This window comes from Marmota flaviventris, chromosome 3 (genome assembly GCF_047511675.1).
Source record: "Marmota flaviventris isolate mMarFla1 chromosome 3, mMarFla1.hap1, whole genome shotgun sequence".
In the NCBI taxonomy this organism is placed as follows: domain Eukaryota; kingdom Metazoa; phylum Chordata; class Mammalia; order Rodentia; family Sciuridae; genus Marmota; species Marmota flaviventris.
In genome coordinates, this window is record NC_092500.1 from 67,318,133 (window position 1) to 67,342,546 (window position 24,414).

At 43.3% G+C, this 24,414-nt stretch overlaps 1 protein-coding gene across 1 annotated transcript; it reads right to left on the bottom strand.

Annotated features, from left to right (window-relative positions):
• Positions 1-10,072: 10,072 nt before the first annotated feature.
• Tuba1c (tubulin alpha 1c) lies at positions 10,073-18,228 on the bottom strand. The gene is made up of 4 exons (XM_027949750.3): positions 18,062-18,228; positions 14,547-14,769; positions 14,263-14,411; positions 10,073-11,148 (listed from the first exon to the last, which is right to left on the bottom strand). The coding sequence occupies exons 1-4, from the start codon at positions 18,062-18,064 to the stop codon at positions 10,174-10,176; spliced, it is 1,350 nt and encodes a 449-aa protein (XP_027805551.1). The 5' UTR covers positions 18,065-18,228; the 3' UTR covers positions 10,073-10,173.
• Positions 18,229-24,414: the final 6,186 nt, after the last annotated feature.

A 24,414-nucleotide genomic window follows, 5' to 3' on the forward strand; every position in this document is an offset into this window, starting at 1 on the left:
AAGGCTGCAAATATGAGCTACTTTTTAAAAAAAAATATTTATTTTTTAGTTGTAGTTGGACACAATGCCTTTATTTTATTTATTTTTATGTGGTGCTGAGGATGGAACCTAGGGTCCCGCACGTGCGAGGTGAGCACTCTACCGTTGAGCCACAACCCCAGCTCCTGAGCTACATTTTTATTATTTTACTATTACTAATCTCCCAAGTGATATTGTCAGCCCCTAAGTGCAGTGAGGATCTGGGCTTCTGTTGGATTGTCTCAACTAGTGGCCAAAAGCAGTGCTGGACCTGAGATGGAAGGAGCCTAGCGATGCCTGGCTGATGACTGGGGACAGGGGTAGCCTCATCCTTCCTTAGTGTCCCAGAACTCTGAACATGATTGTTCAATTTGATAAGCTGTGTGCTTTGGGCTTTCATAAGTGGCTAAACCTCTATTCACCCCATCCTCTTTATCCATAAATGGAGATAATAATAATAGTACCTACCTCATAGAGTTGGGAGGATTTGATGAGTTATAATATGTGAAGCTCTTAGTACTCAGCCCATAGTACATGCTGTATAAGCACCAGCCAGTATTATCACTACCCCTCCTTCTCCTGCCTCCCTTGGCTGCTCTGTTGAAGGCTCTGAGAGAAACAACCATTGAATGCACATAGGGATTTTCAAGAAAGATGAACAATGGGGCTGGGATGTGGCTCAAGTGGTTGCGTGCTTGCCTGGCATGCGTGCAGCCCGGGTTCGATCCTCAGCACCACATACAAACAAAGATGTTGTGTCCGCCGAAAACTAAAAAATAAATATTAAAAAAAAAAAGAAAGATGAACAACAAAGTTTAGGTTACTGACAAGAGTACTATCATCTGGGGTCCTGCTCCTTAGGTTGAGGATTGGCTCACACCTCCACTCCACATACCAGGGAAAAGCTAGTGTCCTCCCCAAGATTCCTTTGCCACCCAGGCCCTGTGTCATATACCTGTAGTTCCTGCTACTCTGGAAGCTGAAGCAGGAGGATCACAAGTTCAAGGCCAGCCTGGTCAATTTATCGAGACACTGTCTCAACATAAAATACAAAAAGGTGTATTTTATGAGGTTATAGTTCAGTGGTAGCATGCCACTGGGTGCAATCCCTGGCAATGGGGGTGTTTCTGTCCCAGATTAGGAATTCAGCACTGTTCTTTGGTTCCCAAGGTCCCTTTTCCCCACCACTTAGGTAGGACTTGAGGTTCAGAGAGATGACGGTGCTTGTCTGGAGTCTTACAGTGCTTGTTTCTAGGAAATCAAGCCCTGAGCAGCCCTGCTGATGTGCTGGGCTCTGGGATCCAAGTGGAGCTTCACCCATAAAGAATCCAGCTCCCCACTTTTCAGGAGTGATTTTCAAGCCCAGTGGATTTCAGGGTCCACACTGACAGAATAGTTTCAGTGGAATTCTTTCCCCATTATTTCCATTTGGGGGCATTAACCCTCCCAGTTAGGGAGTACCCTGGACACTTTTTCCATTTCATCTTTTCTCCTATTGAATTATTTAGTAATAACTAAGCTTCATAGATGCCAAGTATCATGGTAGGCATTTTACACCTTTATTACTTCCAATCCTCACAATAACCCTATCATTTAGATACTGTTCCCATTTTACAGAATACAATGGGAAGAAATTGAGGCACAAAAAGGTTAAGTAACTTGCTCAAAGTCACACAGCTAGTGAAATAGTTATTGATTTATATGTCTGACTTCCCATTCCCTAACAATATGATCTTTGAGGATAGCGATCAGATCTTAAACTTGCTTCTTGTGTTGTAGTGCAAATGTGAGGCACCTGAATCTCTTTCAGGTGCTGGTGAGCAAGATAAAAAGATGTGTTGCTGCCACCTGCTGGTCAGAGGCCAGAACAACGTGTCTGCCATCTGAATACATCTGTGCTGGAGGAGTGGAAGACTCAGGGACGCTGGAACGTTTTAACTTGGGGGGATGTCTCACAGTTATTTTTTGAGGCATCCTTTTTACAGATGAGAATTATCCAAGGAGGTATAAAAAGGAGTCGTAGCAGTACTAGTATTAGAAGTTCGGAGCTGTAATAGCATTCTTCCCCTGGGCTCTAGGAGCCTCCTGTCTTCCCTCAGAAGGCAAAGCTAGAGCAGGAGGGCAAAAGCTATCCTGGACCTCAGCCCCTCATCTACCCCGCCCACAACCTTCACTCCTGCTCTTACCATGAAACCGCATCTCCACAGCCTGCCTGACCTTTCCAGCCAGAGACTCCTCAGCTGGAGAAGACAAGGACCTGTAAGCACATTCCACTACAAAATGCTAAGCAACACTTTAAGTGTGGACTGGGACCTGCCTCAGAATCCCTAGGGGCTGTTAAAAAGCAGATTCCAGATTTTCTGACTCTATAATCTGCATTTCAAATTTGATTTCTAATGCTGACATTTTGAGTATTATGGATTGAGGATTATGATTGTTTAAACTTTTTTTTTTTAGTTGTAGATGGACACATATCTTTATTTTTAATTTTTTTTTATTTTTATGTGGTGCTGAGGATCGAACCCAGGGCCTCAGGTGTGCCAGGCAAGCACTCTACCACTGAGCCACAACCCCAGCCCTGGATTATGATTTTTATTTAAATTTCCATGGAACCCAGAGAAAAGTTGAAGGAATACTACCATGGACCCCAGTAAGCCCTTCTCTCAGATTTACCAATTGTCAAATTTGTCCCAATTCCTTTGAAAGTGTCAGACAGCATGACATAATCACAATATTATTAGCCAATTTAAGATCTTTAACATCAATATAAGTGTTATCTAGTAAAAAGGCCATATTCAAATTCAAAATTTTCACAGCTATTTTCTCTTAATCTAGGATTCAAAGATCACAAGTTATATTTGGTTGTCACTTGGGCAGAGGGAAGAGTCAGAACAGAGGGATGAGGATGGGCTGTGCTTGGTGAGGCTCAACCGAGTGGGCAAGGGTGGAGAGTAGGAAAGGTTTGAGGGGTGGAGATGAGTCAGAAGTCAGAGCTTGAAGCCTGGATAAATCAAGGTAATGACTTTTTTTTTTTAGGAGACAGGATATCATTGTGTTACCCAGGCTGGCCTAAAATCCTAGGCTTATGGAATCCTCCTGCCCCAACCTCTGGAGTTGCTGGGACTACAGGTGTGTGCTACTGTGTTAAATGGTTTCCTGGCATTGTCATAACAAATTACCACAAATTTGTTGGCTTAAAACTGCCAGCTGAGGATGGGCTGGGGCTGGGGCTCAGTGGTAGAGCACTCACCTAGGTTCGATCCTCAGCACCACATAAAAATAAAGAAAAATAAAATATTGTGTCCACCTACAAGTAAAAATAAATATTAAAAAAATAAACTGCCAGCAGGTTGCAGTGTTACACACCTGTAATCCCAGTGGCTCAGGAGGATTGCAAGTTCAAAGCCAGCCTCAGCAACTTAGTGAGGCCCTTAGCAACTTAGAGAGAACCTGTCTTAAAATTAAAAATTAAAAAAAGGGCTGGGGATGTTGCTCAGTGGTTAAGCACTCTTGGGTTCAATCCCCTGTACCCAAACAAACAAAAAATAGACAAATTTATTTTATCACAGTTGTGAAATCCAGAAGTCCAAAACCATGGTCCTGAAAGCTATCGGGGCAAAGAACCTGTCCTTGCCTCTGCCAGCTTCTGGGAGCTCCCAGAATTCCTTGGCTGTGGCCCACTCTGATCTCTGCCTGTGCCTTCATGTGGTCTTCTGCTTCTATGTCTTCTCGCCTCCCTCTTATAAAGACAGAGATCATTGGATTTAGGGCCCACCCAGGTAATCCAGGATGACCTCACCTTGAGATCTTTAACCTGTTTATGTCACCACCCTTTGTCTACAAGGACAGCTCAATGATCTTCTCTAGAAGATGTGGGAGGTCCTGGGGTTAGGTTCACTATTTGTGTCAGGCTTCAGGGTGATGATTCTGAGCCAGTCTCCTTGCTCTTCCATACCTCCACAGATAAACCAAGCCCCTATTCATAGTTGCCTACTAAAAGGAAGACAGTGGCATATATTTTGCAAACATTTTTGATTTCTGGTTTGAATTTGGCCAGGACTCCTGGAAAGAATGGAAGGAAGATGAATTCAAATGGAATTTTTACTCTTTCAAGGTACTGTTTGCTCTGGAAAAGGAGTTACACACATTTAAAGGGGCCTTAAAGCTGAATACAGTGGCTCACATGTACTGTGAGTGTACAGTTACTGAGGAGGCTGAGGCAGGAAGATTCAAGTTTGAGGCCATCCTCAGCAACACAGCAATATCCTATTCAAAATAAAATAAAAAGGAGTGGGGATGTAGCTCAGTGGTGAGTGCTCACTAGCATACAGGAGGCTCTGGGTTCAATCTCCAGTACTATGAAAAAAAAATCATTTGAATTAAATTAAGGGGCCCTAAGCCAGCTGTCTTGTGCATAGCCTAATCCCAGGGAGTCTGAGGTGGAAGGATTCCTTGAGCTCAGAGATTTGAGACCAGCCTGGCCAAAGTAAGACTTTGTTTCAAAGTAAAAGGAATTTAGTTTTTTTATTATTATTTTACTAAAATTTCATATGAAGGATTGCATAAAGCTTTTATTTTAATTAGAATCTTTTTTGGTTTTTTGCAGTAAACAATAGAAGAGCCAATTCAAGTGCTTGGATATAGCTCAGAGAGGTAGAGCACTTGCCTAACATGCACAAATCCCTGAGAATGCCAACTCAGTGTCCTAATCTCCTATAATAAAAAATAAATAAATAAAATAACGAGAGAGAGAGAGAGAGAGCAGTTTCTGACTATATTAAATATAGTCAAGGGCTCAGCACCCTATCATGAACCCAAGTTCATCTTTCTGCTCTGCCATGCTCAAGTTGTTAGCTTTTGTTCTCATATTTGTTCCCTTGTGGTTACAAGATGGCTGCACTGCAGCAACTTGAAGCATCCTGTGCAAGCATCATATACTCCCACAATAATGTCCAAAGGTTGGAAGAGAGAAAATCCTTTCTCTGCATTCCTATTCAAGAGAAAAAAAAAATTTCCAGTAATACCTTCCTTTTATTCCCCAACCAGCAGACATTACCTCACCCCTCATTTCCATAATTACATCACTCATCACTTGCTGTTTCCTTAACCAATCCGTGGTAAGAGCACTAGAATTGCCTTGGTTAGTTTGGACATAGATTGACTCTGGTGGTGGGGAGGCCATGCCCCTTCTGATGCACTGAGTGCCTAACACCTGAAGAGAACCCAGTTGTTTTGGCAGATGCAACAATGAGCCTGGAAGAATGGTTTTGGGATAGATATGCAATAGTGATTGCTGCATGTGATAGTCTCTTCTGTGACATGTGGCATATACTGCCTTGAATTAGGTTTGTGCATGTGTAATCTATATGTACAATCCAAAGGGGACAAAAATATTGACTTGCACCAAATAAGTGCCTCAATAACATTGAGTGAATGAACGAATGAATGAAAGAATTAATTAATCAATCAAATGTAAAGAACTGGAAATGATTGTTAGAATGATAAAATTTATGTTCTCTCTCTTTCTCTAAGGGTTGGGGATATAGCTCAGTTGGTAGAGTACTTGCTTTGCATGCATAAGGCCCTGGGTTCAATCCCCAGCACCACAAAAAAAAAAAAAAAAAAAATATGTTCTCTAGACATCTGCTAGCCCAATGAGATATTTGATAAGAAAAGACAAGCATAGGGAGGAGGGCCCAGGGTGACAGCAGTGAGATCATATTTGTACCCACTCTTCCTCCATGACTCAAATTGATTTGTCAATGTAGACAAAACTTTTGTGTAATTAGGAAAACTTTTTATTCTCTCTATGGTCTGTCCTAATTTATTTATTTACTATTATTACTTGGTATGGGGTTTGAACCTATGGTGCTTTACTACTGAGCCACATCTCTAGCCCTTTTTATTTTGAGACAGGCTCTCACTAAATTGCTGAGGCTGAACCGTAATCCCAGCAGCTCAGGAGGCTGAAGTAGGAGGATGGTGAGTTCAAAGCTAGCCCTAGCAACAATGAGGCGCTAAGCAACTCAATGAGACCCTGTCTCTAAATAAAATACAAAATAGGGCTGGGGATATGGCTCAGTGGTTGAGTGCACCCAAGTTCAATCCCCAGTCCAAAAAAAATGTTGAGGCTGGCCTTGGTCTTGTGATTCTCTTGTCTTTGCCTCCCAAGTTGCTGGGATTACAGGCATGCGCTGCCTTGCCTGTCCTATCCTGTCCTAAATTTAAAAAGAGAAGAGGAAATTTTGGGGGGCTGTGGGTGTGGCTCAGTAGCAGAGCTCTCGCCTACCTTCTGTGAGGACCTAAGTTGGATCCTCAGCAGCAGCTCACCACCAAAACAAAAAATTTCTGGTGAGACAAGTATTTAAAAAATGCATGTTCTCTATTGTGACAGACATGTCCAGTTCTGTAAGGTGTGTTGATTCTGAATATTTCCTTTTGGCTACAGACTTTGGGGGTGTTAGAGGAAGACATGTTCCCAGAACCTTCGTAGGGTTGATAAACTCAGACACTAGGCTCTTCAAATGAATGGGGGCAGTGACAGGATAATGAGATGTCAATAAAAGAAAATTTCTCCATGGGGCTGAGGGCAAATTCTTACTCCCACCACCCCAACACAGGGCTTGTCTTCCCTTCAGCTTCTGCTGTCAAGTCTCCTAGACACCCAGGAGCCATCTGCCCGGGTCATCTTTGCCAGCTTCACATTGTAGCCTCAGGTGACAGATACTGGTCATCCTGGCCCTGGGGCTTCTGGGGGCAACATTCAAGGTATGAGCTGTCTTGCTGCATGTTGCCTAGAGTCTTGTCAGCAGGAATCCAGGCAAGTGGCAGCAGCTGGGACATGGTAACACCCCATGATCTGAGAATCGGTGCACTAAATATTAGGAGACCTGAACAAAAATGCCCTCAGGAGGGAAGCTTCAGGCTTGACGGTGGGGACCTGCTGGCTTTGCCACTTTGGATCTGCCTGCTGCCTGGGAGGACTCCTGGGAGGTGTCCTGACAATAATGACATAATGAGATCTCCTCTTAGTGGCCGTGATTCCATCCAGTGCTCCAGTGCCCTTCCCGCTAAATGGGGCCTGACCTCTGTGGGCCTCATGTCCTTGGCCTGAAAAGGCTGCCAGATGTGGAGGTGACTTCCTCTGAGTCTGATTTGGAGTCAGAATTCTGGGGTCAAATTCTACTGCTCTGTAGCCTTAGGCTAGGTATTTAATCTCTCTGAGCTTTGGCAAAGGATATAATAATATCCCCTCCCTGGGTAAACAGCCCTGTGATGATTATAAAACACTGAAGTTGGCCAGGTGCTGTGGTGCACACCTGTAATCCCAGAGATTCAGGAGGTTGAGGCAGAAAGATCACTAGTCCAGGCAGCCTTGGCAATTTAGCAAGGCCCTGTCTCAAAATAAAAAATAAAAAGAATTGGGAATGTAGCTTGGTATTAGAGCACCCCTGGGTTCAATCCCCAATAATGCAAAAACAAAAACACCAAAGCTATGAATTTTCTCCTCCCCACTACCAACCACCCAAATCAGGTAAGCCATACAACCTTGGAGGCCTGAAGGCAGAGCTCTTTCCCAGCTAAATTTTTAATTTTCTTTTCTGCAGTACTGGAGATTGAACCCAGAGTTTCACCCATGTAAGGCAAATGCTTTACCACTGAGTTAAGTCCCCAGCCTTTTATTTTGAAACAGGATCTCAGTCACTCAGGTTACCTTGAACTTGTGATCTTCCTGCCTCAGCTTCCCAAGTTGCCAGGACTACAGGCATGCATCACTGCAAAAGCTGGACTTTTAACTCTCTAGTGCCTGAAGGTTTTAACACTGCAGACCATAGGCAGGCATTCCAGTCCCTCAAAATCATTCTGTTCTTCCTCAGCCTGGGGTCAGAGCAGCTCCGCCCAGGTCCTCTTACCCTCAAGTGATTAGCAGCCACCATGTTGTGGAAGCAGCTGGCTCCTCTAGTAGGTCAGGTAAGGGCAGTCTATGCCCTCTGTCTGGATAGCCAGAATCTGGGGCCACAGCCAACCTCAGAAGCCTGTATCCTCTTAGGCTGTGTCCATTTATTCCCATCAGGCATCAGCATCCGCTGCAGTTTTGAGTCCAGACTTTCCATTTGTGCTCAAGGGCAGACCAGATGATTGTCAGCAACAAAGCAGTGACCTCGACCTTGGGGTATATCTGTTCTTGCTGCAGGCTAACTTTTATTCACTCTCCCACCCACACAGGAAAGGAGAAATCATCATTACAAGGGCAGATCCCTCCCCAACCGTGGCACTTTGCTCTTCCAATTCCCCAGGCTCTATTCTACTGTAACATTTTTTTCTCAGCTAAACTCTTCTCTCACCTTATGCTGCTCTGGCTGTTGAAAGCTTTCCAACTCTTTTCAAATCTTGACACAAGTATAAAACAATTCATCTGTAAGGCTTCTGAGGTAATTAGAGGGTGTTGCTCCTGGTCAAAGGGCTTCCAGTTCTCCAGGCTCCCCACATCATTCTGAAGGCTGAAGGGATCATGCGTGGGCACCCCTTAATCCCATTCTCAAGGCACACTGCTTTGGAAACACTGGTTCAGAGAATGGATCTCTAAGGTATGGTGGGGTGTCACACTGGCTGAAGCAATTTGTCTGTTCCTTCTCTTATGAAGGCATCCTGTTTGCTACGGTGCTTGAACTGTGGTACCCAGATCTCCTGGACTAGGAGGTCTCTGGGAAACCTGCTGGCCAACCTCTCCAAGTTTTATTTTCATTCTAGCTCCTCTCCCCTGCTCTGGCTGCAGAAAGAATGTGGTCCTTCTGAGAAGAACCAATAGGTCAATTCGTCCTTAGAGATGGGGCATAAACCCCTAAAAAACTTCACTGAGCACAAAGATTATCTGATACTAAAAGTATGTCATGCTATGTTCACATATATAACATGCAATTTTTTTTGGGGGGGTGCGGTAGGGAGGGTGGGTATTAGAGAGATTGAACCCTGGGGCACTTAATCACTGAACCACATCCCCAGTCTTGATGTGCTCCTCAGAGGGGCTGAAGTAAGCAGTGGTAAGGAGTACAAAACACCAGCAGGGAAGAGATGGTAATGATGTACCATCAGAGTAAGGGAAGTCATGGAGAACAAGTGACTTATGTCTGCAACTCTGCATGCCCCCATCCATCTTAGGCCACTATGTTTAGTTATTTCCATGCAGGAAGCACCCAAGCATCAAACTTGGCTTCCTCTGCACACCACCTGGCTTTTCAGTCATTGACAATTCAAAATTTGCAGATCACACCAGACACATGAATACCCATCTTCAAGCTCTACAGCCACACACATAGGTGTGCTTTTATCCCTCTGACCTCAAGTACCATACTGCTTCTAACAGGTGCTTGGTAGAGGGTCCAAATTAATGAATATTCTTCAAATCTTTTCTAAAGAAACAATTTCCCTACTTCAAAATTTCTCCACAACATACATTAGGTTTAAATACCAAAACGGAGCTGTTGTGGTGGGTCACGCTTGTAATCCCAGTGACTCACTCAGGAGGCTGAGACATGAGGATCACCAAGTTTGAGGCCAGCCTCAGCAACTTAGACCATTTCAAAGGGCTGAGGGTGTAGCTCAGTGGTAAATTTCCCTTGGTAAAGTTCAATCCCCAGTACAAAAAAAAACCCAAACCATTATCAACCATCAACCTGTGACAATTAAAATCGTCTCAGCTAGACCTGCTTACTCCAACCAATAACTCTAATTCAGTATGTGCCACTGTAAGTTTTGTCTAAGTATAAAACAAATTAATAGCAAGTCCTTCTAATGAGTAATAAAATATAGTACCTTAAGCAAAAACCCCAAATCTACAGAATTAAAGAGTCTTCATTTTAATATCTACAGGTGATTCACAGCCTCTTAGTTCAAGAGGGACTGACTCAACAAAAAACTTTATGACCCTTCATCAATTCAGGTCTAGATTGCACACAGTAGGTATTTGCAATATCAGTCAATTCTTCAGGTAGCTTATCTGTCAGCCTCAATTGGTCTTAGGCAGGTCAAGTATTCACTGAGATTCAGAAGCCAGTTTGACATTTAAAATGGAAATGCTTTTATTGATAGCTCAGGGTTAAAAGAGACAGATAAGACAAATCCAAGACAATGGAGTGTGAAATCATAGCAGCAAGGTCAATACTCTTCACCCTCATCCTCTCCCTCAGCACTATCTGCTCCAACCTCCTCATAATCTTTCTCTAGGGCAGCCATGTCCTCACGGGCCTCAGAAAACTCTCCTTCCTCCATCCCCTCACCCACGTACCAGTGAACAAAGGCACGCTTGGCATACATCAGGTCAAACTTGTGATCCAGGCGAGCCCAGGCCTCAGCAATGGCTGTGGTGTTACTCAACATGCACACAGCACGCTGTACCTTGGCCAGGTCTCCACCAGGAACCACAGTGGGAGGCTGGTAATTAATGCCAACCTTGAAGCCAGTGGGGCACCAATCCACAAACTGGATGCTGCGCTTGGTCTTGATGGTGGCAATGGCAGCATTGACATCTTTGGGGACCACATCACCACGGTACAACAGGCAGCAAGCCATGTATTTACCATGGCGGGGGTCACATTTTACCATTTGGTTGGCTGGCTCAAAGCAAGCATTGGTGATCTCTGCTACAGTAAGCTGTTCATGGTAGGCTTTCTCAGCAGAAATGACAGGGGCATATGTGGCCAGAGGGAAGTGGATGCGGGGATAGGGCACCAGGTTGGTCTGGAATTCTGTCAGGTCAACATTCAGGGCTCCATCAAATCTGAGGGAAGCAGTGATGGATGACACAATCTGGCTAATAAGGCGGTTAAGGTTAGTGTAGGTTGGGCACTCAATGTCAAGGTTTCTGCGACAGATGTCATAGATGGCCTCATTATCTACCATGAAGGCACAATCAGAGTGCTCCAGGGTAGTGTGGGTGGTGAGGATGGAATTATAGGGCTCAACTACAGCTGTGGAAACCTGGGGGGCTGGGTAAATGGAGAACTCCAGCTTGGACTTCTTGCCATAATCAACAGAGAGACGTTCCATCAGCAGGGAGGTGAACCCAGAACCAGTTCCCCCACCAAAGCTGTGGAAAACCAAGAAGCCCTGAAGACCTGTGCACTGGTCAGCCTGCAAAAAAAGGAAAAAAGTTAATTTTATCATTGATAGACATCTGGTGGAGATGGTAATGAACTTCTATAAATCAATTATTAGACTAGCAGGGATTTTATTTTAGGGTACTGGAGATGGAACCCAGGGCATATCAACCACTAAGCCACACCCCCAGCCCTTTTTATTTTTTGTTGAGACAGGGTCTCACTAAGTTGTCTAGGGCTTCACTAAATTGCTGAGGGTTTTGAACTGTGATCCTCCTGCCTCAGCCTCCCAAGCCACTGGGATTACAGGCATGTGCCACCATGCCCAGTTTACTAACAGGGCTTTTAAAACTGAAGGGAAAATCTGCTTAAAAGGCAGATTTAAAAGTGATATACTGCTGGGCATGATGGCACATGCCTATATTCCAAGTGACTCAGGAGGTTAAAGCAGGAGGATCTCAAGTTCAAGGTTAGCCTTAGCAATGTAGCAGCAGAGATCCTGTCTCAAAATACAGAACTGGGATTAACTCAGTGGTAGAGTGCCCCTGGGTTTAATCCCTAGTATAGAAAAATAAAAGTTTTTTTTTAAAAAAATGATACAATTGCACTTCCTGAGGAGGAATCAAAAGATCTAGGATGAACACAGATCCAAGTGTTGGACCAAGAGGGCAGTTTCTGGCTGGGTATGGTGGCACACATCTGTAAGCCCAGTGGGTTGGGAGGCTGAAACTGGAGGATTGAGAGTTCAAAGCCAGCCTCAGCAAAAGCAAGGCTCTAAGCAACTCAGTGAGACACTCCACCCCCACCAAAGAGGGCAGGGCTGTTTCTGGTAACTTATCAGCTGGAGAGTCACCACAGGTCTTGGATTATCAGATAAGTATAAGGATGTCTCAAAGACCTGGAAGGGGGGCTGGGGTTGTGGCTCAGTGGTAGAGTGCTTGCCTAGCATCCATGAGGCACTGGGTTCGATCCTCAGCACCACATAAATGTAAAATAAAGATATTGTGTCAATCATCTAAAACTTAAGAATAAATATTAAAGACCTGGAAGGGGTTTTTGAGTTAAAATACGACAAAATAGTCAAGTTCCGATGCTCTGGTGATAGTCAGGCTGGGTATGGATCTGGCTTTACTAGTTCCTCACTGTATGACTGTTACCAAATTCATTGAGATCTCAGATTACTGGAGTTTTCCCACTCATATGGGATACTCTGACTAACAAACAGCATTTTGACCTTTCAAAGGAAGTACTGTGTTGACAATCCTTTTGGGGCGGGGGTGATGCCAGGGATTGAACTCAGGGGCACTCAAACACTGACACTGAGCCACATCCCCAGCCCTATTTTGTATTTTATTTAGAGACAGGATCTCACTAAGTTGCTTAGCACCTCAATTTTGCTGAGGCTGGCTTTGAACTCTCAATCCTCCTCCCAAGCCACTAGGATTATAGGCGTGCCCAACCACACCTAGCACACAATCCTTTTTTTAAAAAATATATTTTTTAAAGTTATTGATAGACCTTTAAAAGTTATTGATAGACCTTTATTTTATTTATTTATATATTGTACTGAGAATCAAACCCAATGTCTCATATATTTGAGGCAAGCACTCTACAATTGAGCCACAACCCCAGCCCTGATAATCCTTCTTAAAGGAGCTCAAAGATTTGTTGACATTATCTACTGATCCCTCATTTCACTTATCTGGTGGATCCATACTCTGAGTAACACATGAGATCCATCTATGAGGCAGATCCTAGTCTGCTGATTATACCCATTAAACATCCTATACACAGAATAACAAAGGAAAAATGCAATGGTTTTGGAACTAAACATCACCACAGAACCCTAAATGGCTTATACTAGGTTGATTTGTCCCTTAAGGCAGATCCTTCTTGATTTTCAGACCATACTTATAACTGAAGCTTGATTTGCAAGCATAGGAACCATTAACCCAATTTTGCTGAGAAGCCTCAGATAAACATCTGAGAAAAGAATGAAGCCATAAATGGTGGTGCAAGGACATTCTTTTGGGGCTGAGTTTAGTATAATGTGATTTTCCTGATAAGCTACTCTACCCAAGTTTCAGTGTTTGATTTTTGGTTAATTACTTACAGGCTGCCCATATGCATAAGGAGCAAAGAGTCATCTGATTGCCAGGCTCCTAATTAAAATCATCTAAACAACACACTTAACTTTCCTAAGACAAACAAGTGGCTTAAGATTTTCTTGCCACAGAGCCAGCAATGCTGAGATCTGAGACAAACTAGGGTATTACTTTTCTGTGATCACATCTTAAAACTTCAAAGTTTCAATGACTGATTTTTGTTTCTGTCATAAGGAAGCTTCTCCCAACTCTTTTAGCTTTTTTTTTGGAGGTTCCCCTTGTTGGCTGTTTCTAGACAATGTTACACTGGCTTCTTGGGTTCTGAATTCCCCAGCTTCCTCCACACCACACTAGTGCTGAGGATTGAACCCAGAGCCACCTGCATGCCAAGGGAAGTACTCTACCACTGAACTACACCCTCTATTCCTGGACTTTCATTACAGAGACAAGCCCAGATTTTTTTTTTCCTTTTCTTTTTTTTTTTTTTTTTGTGTGTGTGGTGGTGGGGGAGTACTGGGTGGGAATTAAACTCGGGGGTGCTCCACTACTGAGCTAGATCCCCAGCCCTTATTCATTTGGGGACAGGGTATAAGTTGCCATGGCTGGCCTTAAATTTGCAATCCTTCAGCTTCCCAAGTAGCTGGTATTGCAGGAGCAATCAATTGGCTACATGTAGGAGTCAGCCACCTACACATGGTGACTAAGATGATCTAAAAAGGGGTATGTCTCAGCTTGAAGCAAGGAAGTTTAATTGTTTTGTTAGTGAAAATGTTAAGCCTTCCTGGTTCTCATCCTGACACCAGGTAAACTATCTTTACCGAATGATCACCAACTGCCCCAAATCTGCTTCCTATAACATGCAGAAGTAGGGAAAAGATTATTTGCTCCTGCTCCCATAACCCAGGACTATACAGTTAAGAAGCCCAATTAATTTAGTGAGCAGACCAAATCTCATTTTAGTTGCAAAAGAATGATGATCACAGTTTGGTCTCTAAAATTATAAAATAAAACTGTCATTCATCCCACTTTAAAGCTATATTTACCAGCTTGCGAATTCGGTCTAAGACGAGGTCAATGATCTCCTTGCCAATGGTGTAGTGGCCCCGGGCATAGTTATTGGCAGCATCTTCCTTGCCTGTGATGAGCTGCTCAGGGTGAAAGAGCTGACGGTAGGTCCCAGTGCGAACTTCATCTGGAAAAGGAAACCAGTCACTCCTCATTAATAACCTGCACAAACCTGCTCAACTCTGGTGAGGGGATGGGAGGTAAGAAAGACAATATGTTTTATGTGATCAATGGAGAACCCAGGACAGATCCATCAACTCACCAATGACCGTGGGTTCCAGGTCTACAAACACTGCCCTGGGCACGTGCTTGCCAGCACCCGTCTCACTGAAGAAGGTGTTGAAGGAGTCATCTCCTCCCCCAATGGTCTTGTCACTTGGCATCTGGCCATCAGGCTGGATGCCATGTTCCAGGCAGTAGAGCTCCCAGCAGGCGTTGCCAATCTGGACACCAGCCTGGCCAACGTGGATGGAGATACACTCACGCTGTGGGAGGATGAAAGGAAAAATGTCAGAATATGACACATCAGATGAGAAATTGGGAAGGGTTCACACCTAAATGACTAATTAACCTTCAAAGACTTTTTGGAGACTATTCCTGCCCAGGGACTATTTCACAAGCAAAAATCTTTACTGAAGACCTAATTTAGAGATCACAAACTTAAGGCCAGTCCAGCACTTTAGTGAGACTCATCTCAAAAATAAAAAGGATTGAGGATATAGTTTAGTGATAGGATTAATCCAGGGGCACTCACTCTGAGTGCAAAAAAAGGGAAAAAAGGGAATTTTTTTTTTAAACCAACAAACTCCTGCCATGACTCATGGAGAAAATGCTAGATAAGCAGTAGCTAGCTGTATTTAAAATATGTGGTCGAGGCAGCCTCTTCCCTGTGGAAGAATCTAATCTTTAGGAAGAACATTTTTCCTTTACCATCAGCCCATCTTGGAGAGAGGGGAGTGTTAATAAAGTCAAAAGGGTTGCCAGGACTTTTAGTGCAATGCTTTGAGAAATTTAAGTTTCCTAGTAAAATGTACATATATCTCTGGCACTAAAAAATCTGGTTTCAAGAATAGTGGAGAACTATTTGTTTTCCTTTCCTAGGTGAACATGGGTATTTAGAAATCACCAGGGGCTGGGGATGTGGCTCAAGCGGTAGCGCGCTCGCCTGGCATGCGTGTGGCCCGGGTTCGATCCTCAGCACCACATACAAATAATGATGTTGTGTCCGCCAAAAACTGAAAAATAAATATTAAAAAAAATTCTCTCTTAAAAAAAAAAATAGAAATCACCAAACTCATTCCTGTTTGGTAAAATAAGGCAATGAAGATAGAATCTGTACTCACAGACTTAAGAGGAAAACAAAAGGATATTTATTATTTTTATCACAAATCAGATTAGCTTAATCTAGAGACTAGCAGAGAACTTTCAAAATATTGACACTAATAATCTCCCATTACTTTTCCTAAATAGTAAAGTTTTTAAAAGCTTCCAATTAGTAAACTTAAAAAAAAAAATCAGTCATGTTCTCCAAGGGCCTAGTTTCATAATCCAATAATAAAAAAAAAAACATTACTCACAACCTTTGATTTATCATCTCCTTTTCACCTACATTCCCCATAAAACAATCAAGCTCTTCCAGCCACACCAGCAAGCTCAATATTATCTGTGTCTACTTGCTTAGCTCTAGGAGCCATAGGGAGAATTGGAGCTGTTTGTTCTAAAGAGATCTTGACTATTTACTATTGCATCATGTTTATCTGGACTTTGAAACTCCACAGCCCCCAAAGCTGGAAAAAACCAGATTATCTGTCCATGATGATCCTCAACCAGAACCAAAGAAATACAGTATCTAGTACCTAAGACTCACTCATTCTAACAAAGTACTTTAACTAAACCTTGACATCCAACTTTTCTTTCATTGATCACCAGTTTTAAACTTGGGGTTGAATGGGTGTGTGTGTTGGGGGGGGGATGTTAACCACTGAGCCACATCCTCAGCCTTCTTATATTTAATCGAGACAGGGTTTCATAACCTTCCTGGCTAGGCCTCCTGAGCTGCTGGGATTTCAGGCATGGACCATACACTGTTTAAAGCAGTTTAAACTGCTTTCTTGAAGCTTAGCAGACAAAGTCAGTGGCCACTGCTTGCTTCATGGGCCACTGATGAGATGAAGTAAAGCTGCAGGTGAGCCAGTTAGTTTAGCATTAACTGGATGAGCAGCCACTATCACTTGTAAAAAAAAAAAAAAAAAAATTTGTATTAATCAGTTTGCTTAAACAGGTGTGCTGTTCTGCTCTCCTGCCCTTCAAACAATCCACTGGTTTCTCAATCACTTTTACCTGTTCCTTTTTGGTTTCCTCTTGGTGCAAAGCATTCAAAGCATGTTACATTCAGGCACACTTTTTTTTTTTTTTTTGACACAATACTATTTATTTTTATGTAGTGCTGAGGATCAAACCCAGTGTCTTGAAGGTGCTAGGCCAATTCTCTAATCCTGAACCACAACTCCAGCCCCACTTTTGACAACAGTGGTTAGTTAGTCTGAAGATTCTCTGGTCAGCTACTCACTATATCCATCCTCTCCAGCTTTTAAAAGTATACTGTTTCCAAACATTGAATACAATGGATACTTTTTTTTGGGGGGGGGGGGTACTGGGAATTGAACCCAAGGGTTTTACCACAGAGCCACACCTCCTGTCCTTAGCCTCAGCAATTTAGTAAGCTGTCTAAAAAAAAGATGAAAAATAAATCTGGGGATGTGGCTCTGTGATAAAGCACCTCTGAGTACAATCCCCAGTACAGACGGGGGGGGGGGGGGGGGGGGAACAACCAAAAAACCCAACTATCTTTTAGATACCGTCAACAGGTGTTCTTAGTTTTTTCAAATACCTTTGAGAAGCTATTTAGATAAGGGTCAAGTTGTGCATAGTTTCTTTTTGTGTGTTGGGAATCCAAATCAGAGCCCCAGTTCCATGTTTCTGGAAAACTGAACTAAGAACACGTTGTTGGTACTAGTGTACTCTGTGGGGCTTTTTTTTTGGTTTGTTTTTTTGCACGTTACTGGGGATTGAACCCAGGTTCTTGCGAATGCTAGGCAAACGTTCTATCGCTGAGCTGCAGCCCCAGCCCTACTCTACAGTTTTCTAAGAAAATATCCTTTTACGGACTTGTTTCTGAAAGCTGGTTTAAGTAGAAAGCTTCAGCTATAAACATTCCACTAAATTAACACTAGAAAGGTAGGTTTAGGCAACGCGACAGTTAATTATACCCTTTAAAGGAGGAGTTCTCCTTCTCCAGGTGGATTGGTGCAACTGGAAGCACTCTCCAAAGGCGGCCACAGGTGACTCAGCAGCGAGCCACAGGGCGTGGAGGGAGTGCCCGGAAGTCCTCCCGTGCCTTATGTCTAAGGCAGTGTGAAGGTGAGGTCATTTGGGGAAAAGTGGGGAGAAATTTGGCTTCAAGTCCTTGGGGACCAACGTAAAGGCGCCCTACCCTTCCCAGAGTGGTGGCAGGGCCTGGAGAGGCCCTTTCACAAGGATCGAGGGCTTTCTGTTTACACCAAGAAAAGTCTTGGGGACGCAACTTCGAGCCAGAATCGGTATCGGTCCGGTGAACTCGGCTTTTTTCATGCCGGCTGCTGGAAGCCAGTTTGACCAGAGGCGGCGGGAGCCGTCGGCTGCCCTCGCAGGAGCAGTCCCACGTGCAGCCCGCGGACCCAGTCGTCGCTTGGGACACTTAACTCTTCCCCGCCCCACTACTGGGTGGCCCTCACTCACCATGACGGGTTCTTGTAGGGCTGAGCGGCGGGGATGAGGCGAGGAGACGACGACCAGGAGCTCCCACTGACAGACTACCAAGGAGTCCGGGGGAGAAGTTACGAGAGGTCGACTTGCCGGGATGGGCCATTTATAGCCCTCCCGCGGCCACGTGTCGGGAGGGCCGGCTCTGGACCCCGCCCCGGGCCTCTGCGGCCCCGCCTCGGAGCCCGGCGCCCGGGCCAGCGGAAAGGGTAGAGGCGCGCAGCGCTGATTGGTGGGTTCAAAAGTTCAAACCAAACTCTGCGTAAGGATCCAGGAAGGAGAGAAGATGGCCAAAGCCGGAGAATTGGCTAGGTGGAGCAGGAAGGGGTTGGGACGGCGACTGGTGGGTAGAGGAAGGCGTGGCGTCTGCGCTACCTTTAGAAAGTGGGGGTTGTCAGGTGCGCAGAGTCCTAACGAGGGGAAAAGCCAGGTAAAGCGGGGCGCAACCGCGCCCAGGAGGGAAGTCCTTCCCGCCACCCACTCCGCCCCATCCCCGCGCCCCGGACTTGCCATCGGCCTTAGTTCCCTACAAGGTCTGGCCTGGCCTCGCCCGGGGGGAGGCTTAACGCCTGCCAGTTCCTCTTCGCAGAGTCCCTCTCCCTCTCCTCCCGACGCTCTGTCCTGGCCGCCGGCCCCTCATTCCCCGCAAATGAAGGATCTCCAGAGAACGCCTTGTTTTCTATTGTAGGTCTTAATGATCACCAACAGGTCTTAAACCTTTATTTTCACCTTTGTGGTTGTCTTTCTTTACTTATTTTCCTACCTACCCTTTAAATAAACCTGTTGGTGTTTGTTTTTTGGTACTGGGGATTGAACCTAGGGGTGCTTTACCACTGAACTACATCCCCAGCTCTTTTTATTTAAAGAAAAAAAAATTTTTTTGTTGTATTTTTTTGTATCTTTATTTTACTTATTTTTATGTGGTGCTGAGGATCTAACCCAGTACCTTATACACGATAGGCAAGTGCTCTACCACTGAGCTACAAACCACAGCACCTTTTTTATTTTTTGAGACAGGATCTCATGAAATTGCTCAGGCTGGCCTGGAACTTGCCATCGTCCTGCCTCAGTCTCTGAAGTCACTGGGAATACAAGTGCGCCATTGATCTGGTAGCTTCCATGTTTCTATTGTTTGTGATGCAGAGTAGTTGGTTTTTTGCATATGCATTACCACATTTCATCCTTCCACAAGACCTGATTGCTATTGTCCCCATGTTACAGATAGGAAAATTGGGGCTCAAGGAAATAACTAGTAGTTGAAGGTCACACGGTGGGAGATAGATCTCAGCTCTGTATGAGTGCCCCTCAGCACTACCTTTATTCTGCTTCTTGCTGAATATATCACTCTGACCAGCCCTGCAAAAGTTGATTTCTCAGAAGCACTCTTTATTTTATTTCATTATTCTTTTTTTTTCTGCACCTTCATCATGTAATCTTAGCTCTTAAATTCCTTAACCATCTCTAGGACATGGAGTTTATGAAAATATTAAGAGAACAAAAGTGATTGTTCTGCAGAATAGACGTTACATGGCTTTTTCCTGAAGTAAGAAAGGCAAAGTGAAAGCGAAAATGGGTTTTGGATACAGAGCAGGCAGAATTCAAGGTACATGCCAGCTCACAACAAATGGCACCTATAGAAATACCTGTGGAGGGGCTGGGGTTGTGGCTCAAGTGGTAGAGTGCTCACCTAGCACTTGTGAGGCACGGGGTTTGATCCTCAGCACCACATAAAAATAAAATAAAGATATTGTATCCACCTAAAACTAAAAAAAAGAAAAAAAGAAATACCTGTGGAGCTTCCTTTCAAATTACACTACACTTATCAAATGCTTATTCACTATATTATGTGGTATAATATTCTGAATTTGGAATAACTAGTGTCTTAATCTGCTGTTAAATATTTCATTCTTAAATTAGTAGTTTTTCAACTAAAATATTTCAACTAAAGTATATTTAGCACATTATCTAGATGCTTAGGGAATATATATGTTAACCAACTGGAGGTTTTATTCTAGAGGGCTTTATGGTGAAAAGACAGTTTTTATTTTTTACAATACTGTGAATTGAACCCAGTGCCACTGTATCACTGAGCTAAAATCCCAGCCCATTTTTACTTTTTGTTTTGAGACAGAGTCTCCATACATTGTCCAATGCTGGCTTCCAATTTATGTTCTTCCTTCCTCAGTCTCCGGAGTAACTAGGATTACAAGCATGCATCACTGCATCTGCCAAACAATTGTTAAATAAAAATTGGAGGTCATTGTTTTGAACTAAGCTCCTATATGAGGTCCCAATAGACCAGCACAAAAGTAAAAATGGGGCAGGATGGCATAGTGCATGATTGTCATCCAAGCTACTCAGAAGGCTGAGGTAGGATCATGTTCCAAGCCAGCCCAGGCAATTTAGTGAGACAGTTTCTCAACATTAAAAAAAAAAAAAAGTTTGGGAATGTCATTCAGTGGTAGAGCACCCCTAGTACCACCTCTAGTACCACACACATGCACATAGTCCCTGCAAAAAAAACCCTTACCAAATCAAAACTAAGGTTATCTGGTCTTCTGAGACATGAGGAGAGAGATAACAGCCATATTTCCCAAACTGACAAGTTTCAATGGGTATGAGGGGTGGAGATATAGTTCAGTGGTATAGTACTTACCTAGCATATGCAAAGCCCTGGGTTCAATCTCCAGTATTGCCAAAACAAGCAAACAAATAATTAAAAACAATCAATAGACATGATAATGAAGTTCCTTCCCTATGCTTTAGGTTCTTACAAAAGGGAACCTAGCCAGGTGTGGTGGTGCACATCTGTAATCCCAGTGCTCAGATGGCTGAGATAGGAGGATTCTAAATTCAAAGCCAGCCTCAGCAACTTAGTGAGGCCCGGGCTGGGGATGTGGCTCAAGCGGTGGCGCGCTCGCCTGGCATGCGTTCGGCCCGGGTTTGATCCTCAGCACCACATACAAACAAAGATGTTGTGTCCACCGAAATCTAAAGAATAAATATTTAAAAAAATTCTCTCTCTCTCCCTTTCTCTCTCACTCTCTCTTTAAAAAAAAAAAAAAAAAAAAACTTAGTGAGGCCCTGAGCAATTTAGCAAGACCCTGTTTCAAAATAAAAAATAAAAAGGGATGAGATGTGCCCATTATGTGCCCCTGGGTTCAATCTCTGGTACAAAAAAAAAAAGGAACCTAATATTCCTAACATTAACCAATCAAGTTTTTTGTTTTTGGGTTTTTTTTTTTTTTTTTTTTTTTTTGCCCCTCAACCCTTTTCTATTTTCAAACAGGGTCTCTCTAAATTGTTGAGACTGGTCTCTAACTTTCGATCCTCCTGCCTCAGCCTCCAGAGTAGTTCTGATTACAGGTATAGGCCAACATGTCTGGCTTATTTTTCTATTTTTCTGTCTTCCCATCCTGTCTTTACAATGAAAGTAACTTTGAAATGACCAATGCACTTTTTTGTTGTTTTTGCTTTTTTCAATTCTTTTCTGTCTAAAAAAAACAATGTCCTCTTCTCAGCTCATCAGCACACTTAACTCTATTTTATAGTGTGAGATATTGCCTAATTCTAGAATTACAAAATCCGATTAATCACAAAATCACAAGATAATTAAGATCATTAAACTAAATTTGTTGTAAGTCTTTCTTGTGATACAGTAAACTCAATACATAAATTATCTAATTGGAGGCTGGGTTGTGGCTCAGTGGTAGAGTGCTTCTGTAGGATATGTGAGGCACTGGGTTTGATTCTCAGCACTGCATATAAATAAATAAAATAAAGGTCCATTGACAACTAACAAAATATTTTTAAAAACGTATCTAATTGCTAGAAAGTGAAGAATGCTATAGAAAAATATAGAATATCCCTGCCCTATATATGCCTTGTCCAGTCACCAGCCATCTGCCACTGTGGACCTCTGGACTGATCTGATTCTGAATGCCCTTAATTGTCCACACCCCACCTGATAGAGAAAAAGGACTTTGGGTTACTTCCCCCAACATGGCCCCTATCAGCAGGAAGTAGCTTGGAGATGTCATCATCCACTTTCCATAGACATGGAAGCTAGAAATTGACAGTGGGGAATTTGTAAAGGGGTTCACTTGATACTTTGACTATATCCCTTGTGGCTTTCAAACTTACATGCTTATTTCTTTTTCCAAATCTTCTTTTCCCTAAACTTCTCTTTCTTGATCTTCTTTTCCCTAAACTTCTCCCTGATCTTCTATGCCCTAAAATTCTTCTCCCTGATCTTCTTTTCCCTGATCTCCTTCCTGATCTCTTCTCCCTAATCTCATTTTCTCTGAATCACCTCTATAAAAGCCCCCGTTCCTGCAAATGGGCAGAATCACAGCCTTTGTGGCAGGAGTCCCCACGTGTTTCTCCTTTGCTGGCAAAGCAACAAACTATCCTTTACCCTTTCCTCAAAAAAAAAAAAAAATTTATATATATATATATATATACACACACACACACACACACACATAAATAAAATAAAGGAGAATGAGTGTGCTGGGCATGGAGCAGGAAGGAAGCTGCAATATAACAAGGTAGGCAGCATTAGTTTTTTTTTTTTTTTTCAGATATTTATTTTTTAGTTGTAGTTGGACACAATACCTTTATTTATTTTTATGTGATGCTGAGGAACCCAGGGCCTTGCAGTTGCGAGGCAAGCGCCCTACCATTGAGCCACAACACCAGCCCCAGCATTAATTTTAATGTGTGAGATTTGAACAGACTCAAATGTCATGAATATTTAACCTGGGAGTATAGTCCTAGAACCATCAAGCAGTTGGAACAAAGGCCCCCAGACAGGGGTGAGCCTTTTTACTTCCAGTACTGGATTGAACCCAGGGCTTTCTACCACTGAGCTACATTCCCTGCCCTTTTTATTTTTTTAGTTTGAGACAGGATTTCATTAACTTATAGAAGCTGTTCTTGATAGGACCCAAGTTCAAGAATAGCTGCCTCAGCCTCCTGAGTTGCTGGAATTAGAGGTGTGCCCCATGATGCCCTTCTTTTTATTTTGAGACAGTAAATTGCCCAGGCTGACCTAGAACTTATGATCTTTCTGCCTCAGCCTCCTTAGTAGCCAGCCTCTCTGCATTTTAAAGTCATCTTAAGTATTGGGATTCACATTTAGGCTTGCTGCCCTCTGCTAGAATTTTTTTGGAGGGGAAAACATTCCTGGGTAGATAGTTAAAACTTTAACCTTTATATAAACAGATCTTTATTCTAAACATTACTGAGTGAAGAGAGGCAGAAACTGACTTTACTTTCTAATTGAAAATTTCCAGAATTCACTAAAAACATTTTGAATTATTTATTTTTTTAGATGTTGATGGACTTTTATTTTATTCATTTATTTATATGCAGTGCTGAGAATAACCCAGCGTCTCACACATGCTAAGCAAGCCCTCTACCACTGAGCCACAACCCCAGTCCCAACATTTTGAATTATTAACAAAGAGACAGAAGACCTAGTCCAGTGCTCTGCTACTTTTAGCTCTATAATTTTGGATAGACATTTCTCCTCCTCAGACTCCACGGTGTACATGTGAAATATGGGGGGATTGGACAGATTATCTGTAAAGCCTCTTCCAACTTAACATCCTTTAAAGCTGAGACTCAGCTTCTGCAGTCCATGTGAGCTATGCAAAATGAGCAAAGGTGAAAACATGTTTCATTCAGTCAAGGGTTCTAAGAGTCACCAGTACATTATAGATTGGGATTTTGATGGAGTGTTACAATGCTTAAAGGAAAGAAGCATATCTGCCGCAGTCTGGCTGGCCACAAATAACCGAACCACCACGAAGCACTTGTAGGTTCAAAACAGCAACTCCACCAGCACTCCACACACGCTCCCCGGGAACACTCTCCTCACCACCGGGGTCCGGGGTCCGGGGTCCGAGCACACTCTCCCTCGGAACCCCGTGAGAACTCCACAGGAACTCCAAAGTAGTGGACAGTAAAGGTCAAATATACAATTGAATACACAGCTTAACATAACCATCATCATCTCAATGGCTCGCTGGCCTCACCTCTCAACCACTCCCTTCTGGCAATATGCCATGCGTCATCCTGACTCAGCTGTGGCCCTCAACACATACCTATTCTGGATCAGGAGAACTTAAACTAGTGTGGGTGTGTGTGTGCTGGGGATTGAACTGAGAGCTGTACTACCATTGAGCTATATATCTCCAGTCCTTTTATTTTTCTTTTCGCGACAGAGATAAATTGACCACACTGGCTTGGAACTTGTGATCCTCCTGCCTCAGCCTCCCAGATAGTTGGGATTATAGGCATGTGCCACCATTCCCATTGAGAAC

Bases quoted from the DNA above. Each gene is read 5' to 3' on its own strand.
- Tuba1c (XM_027949750.3), bottom strand. The intron at 14,412-14,546 runs GTGAGTTGATGG...TTCCTTTTCCAG, and splicing joins CCTGGAACCCACGGTCATTG to ATGAAGTTCGCACTGGGACC. The intron at 11,149-14,262 runs GTAAATATAGCT...CTTTTTTTGCAG, and splicing joins TAGACCGAATTCGCAAGCTG to GCTGACCAGTGCACAGGTCT.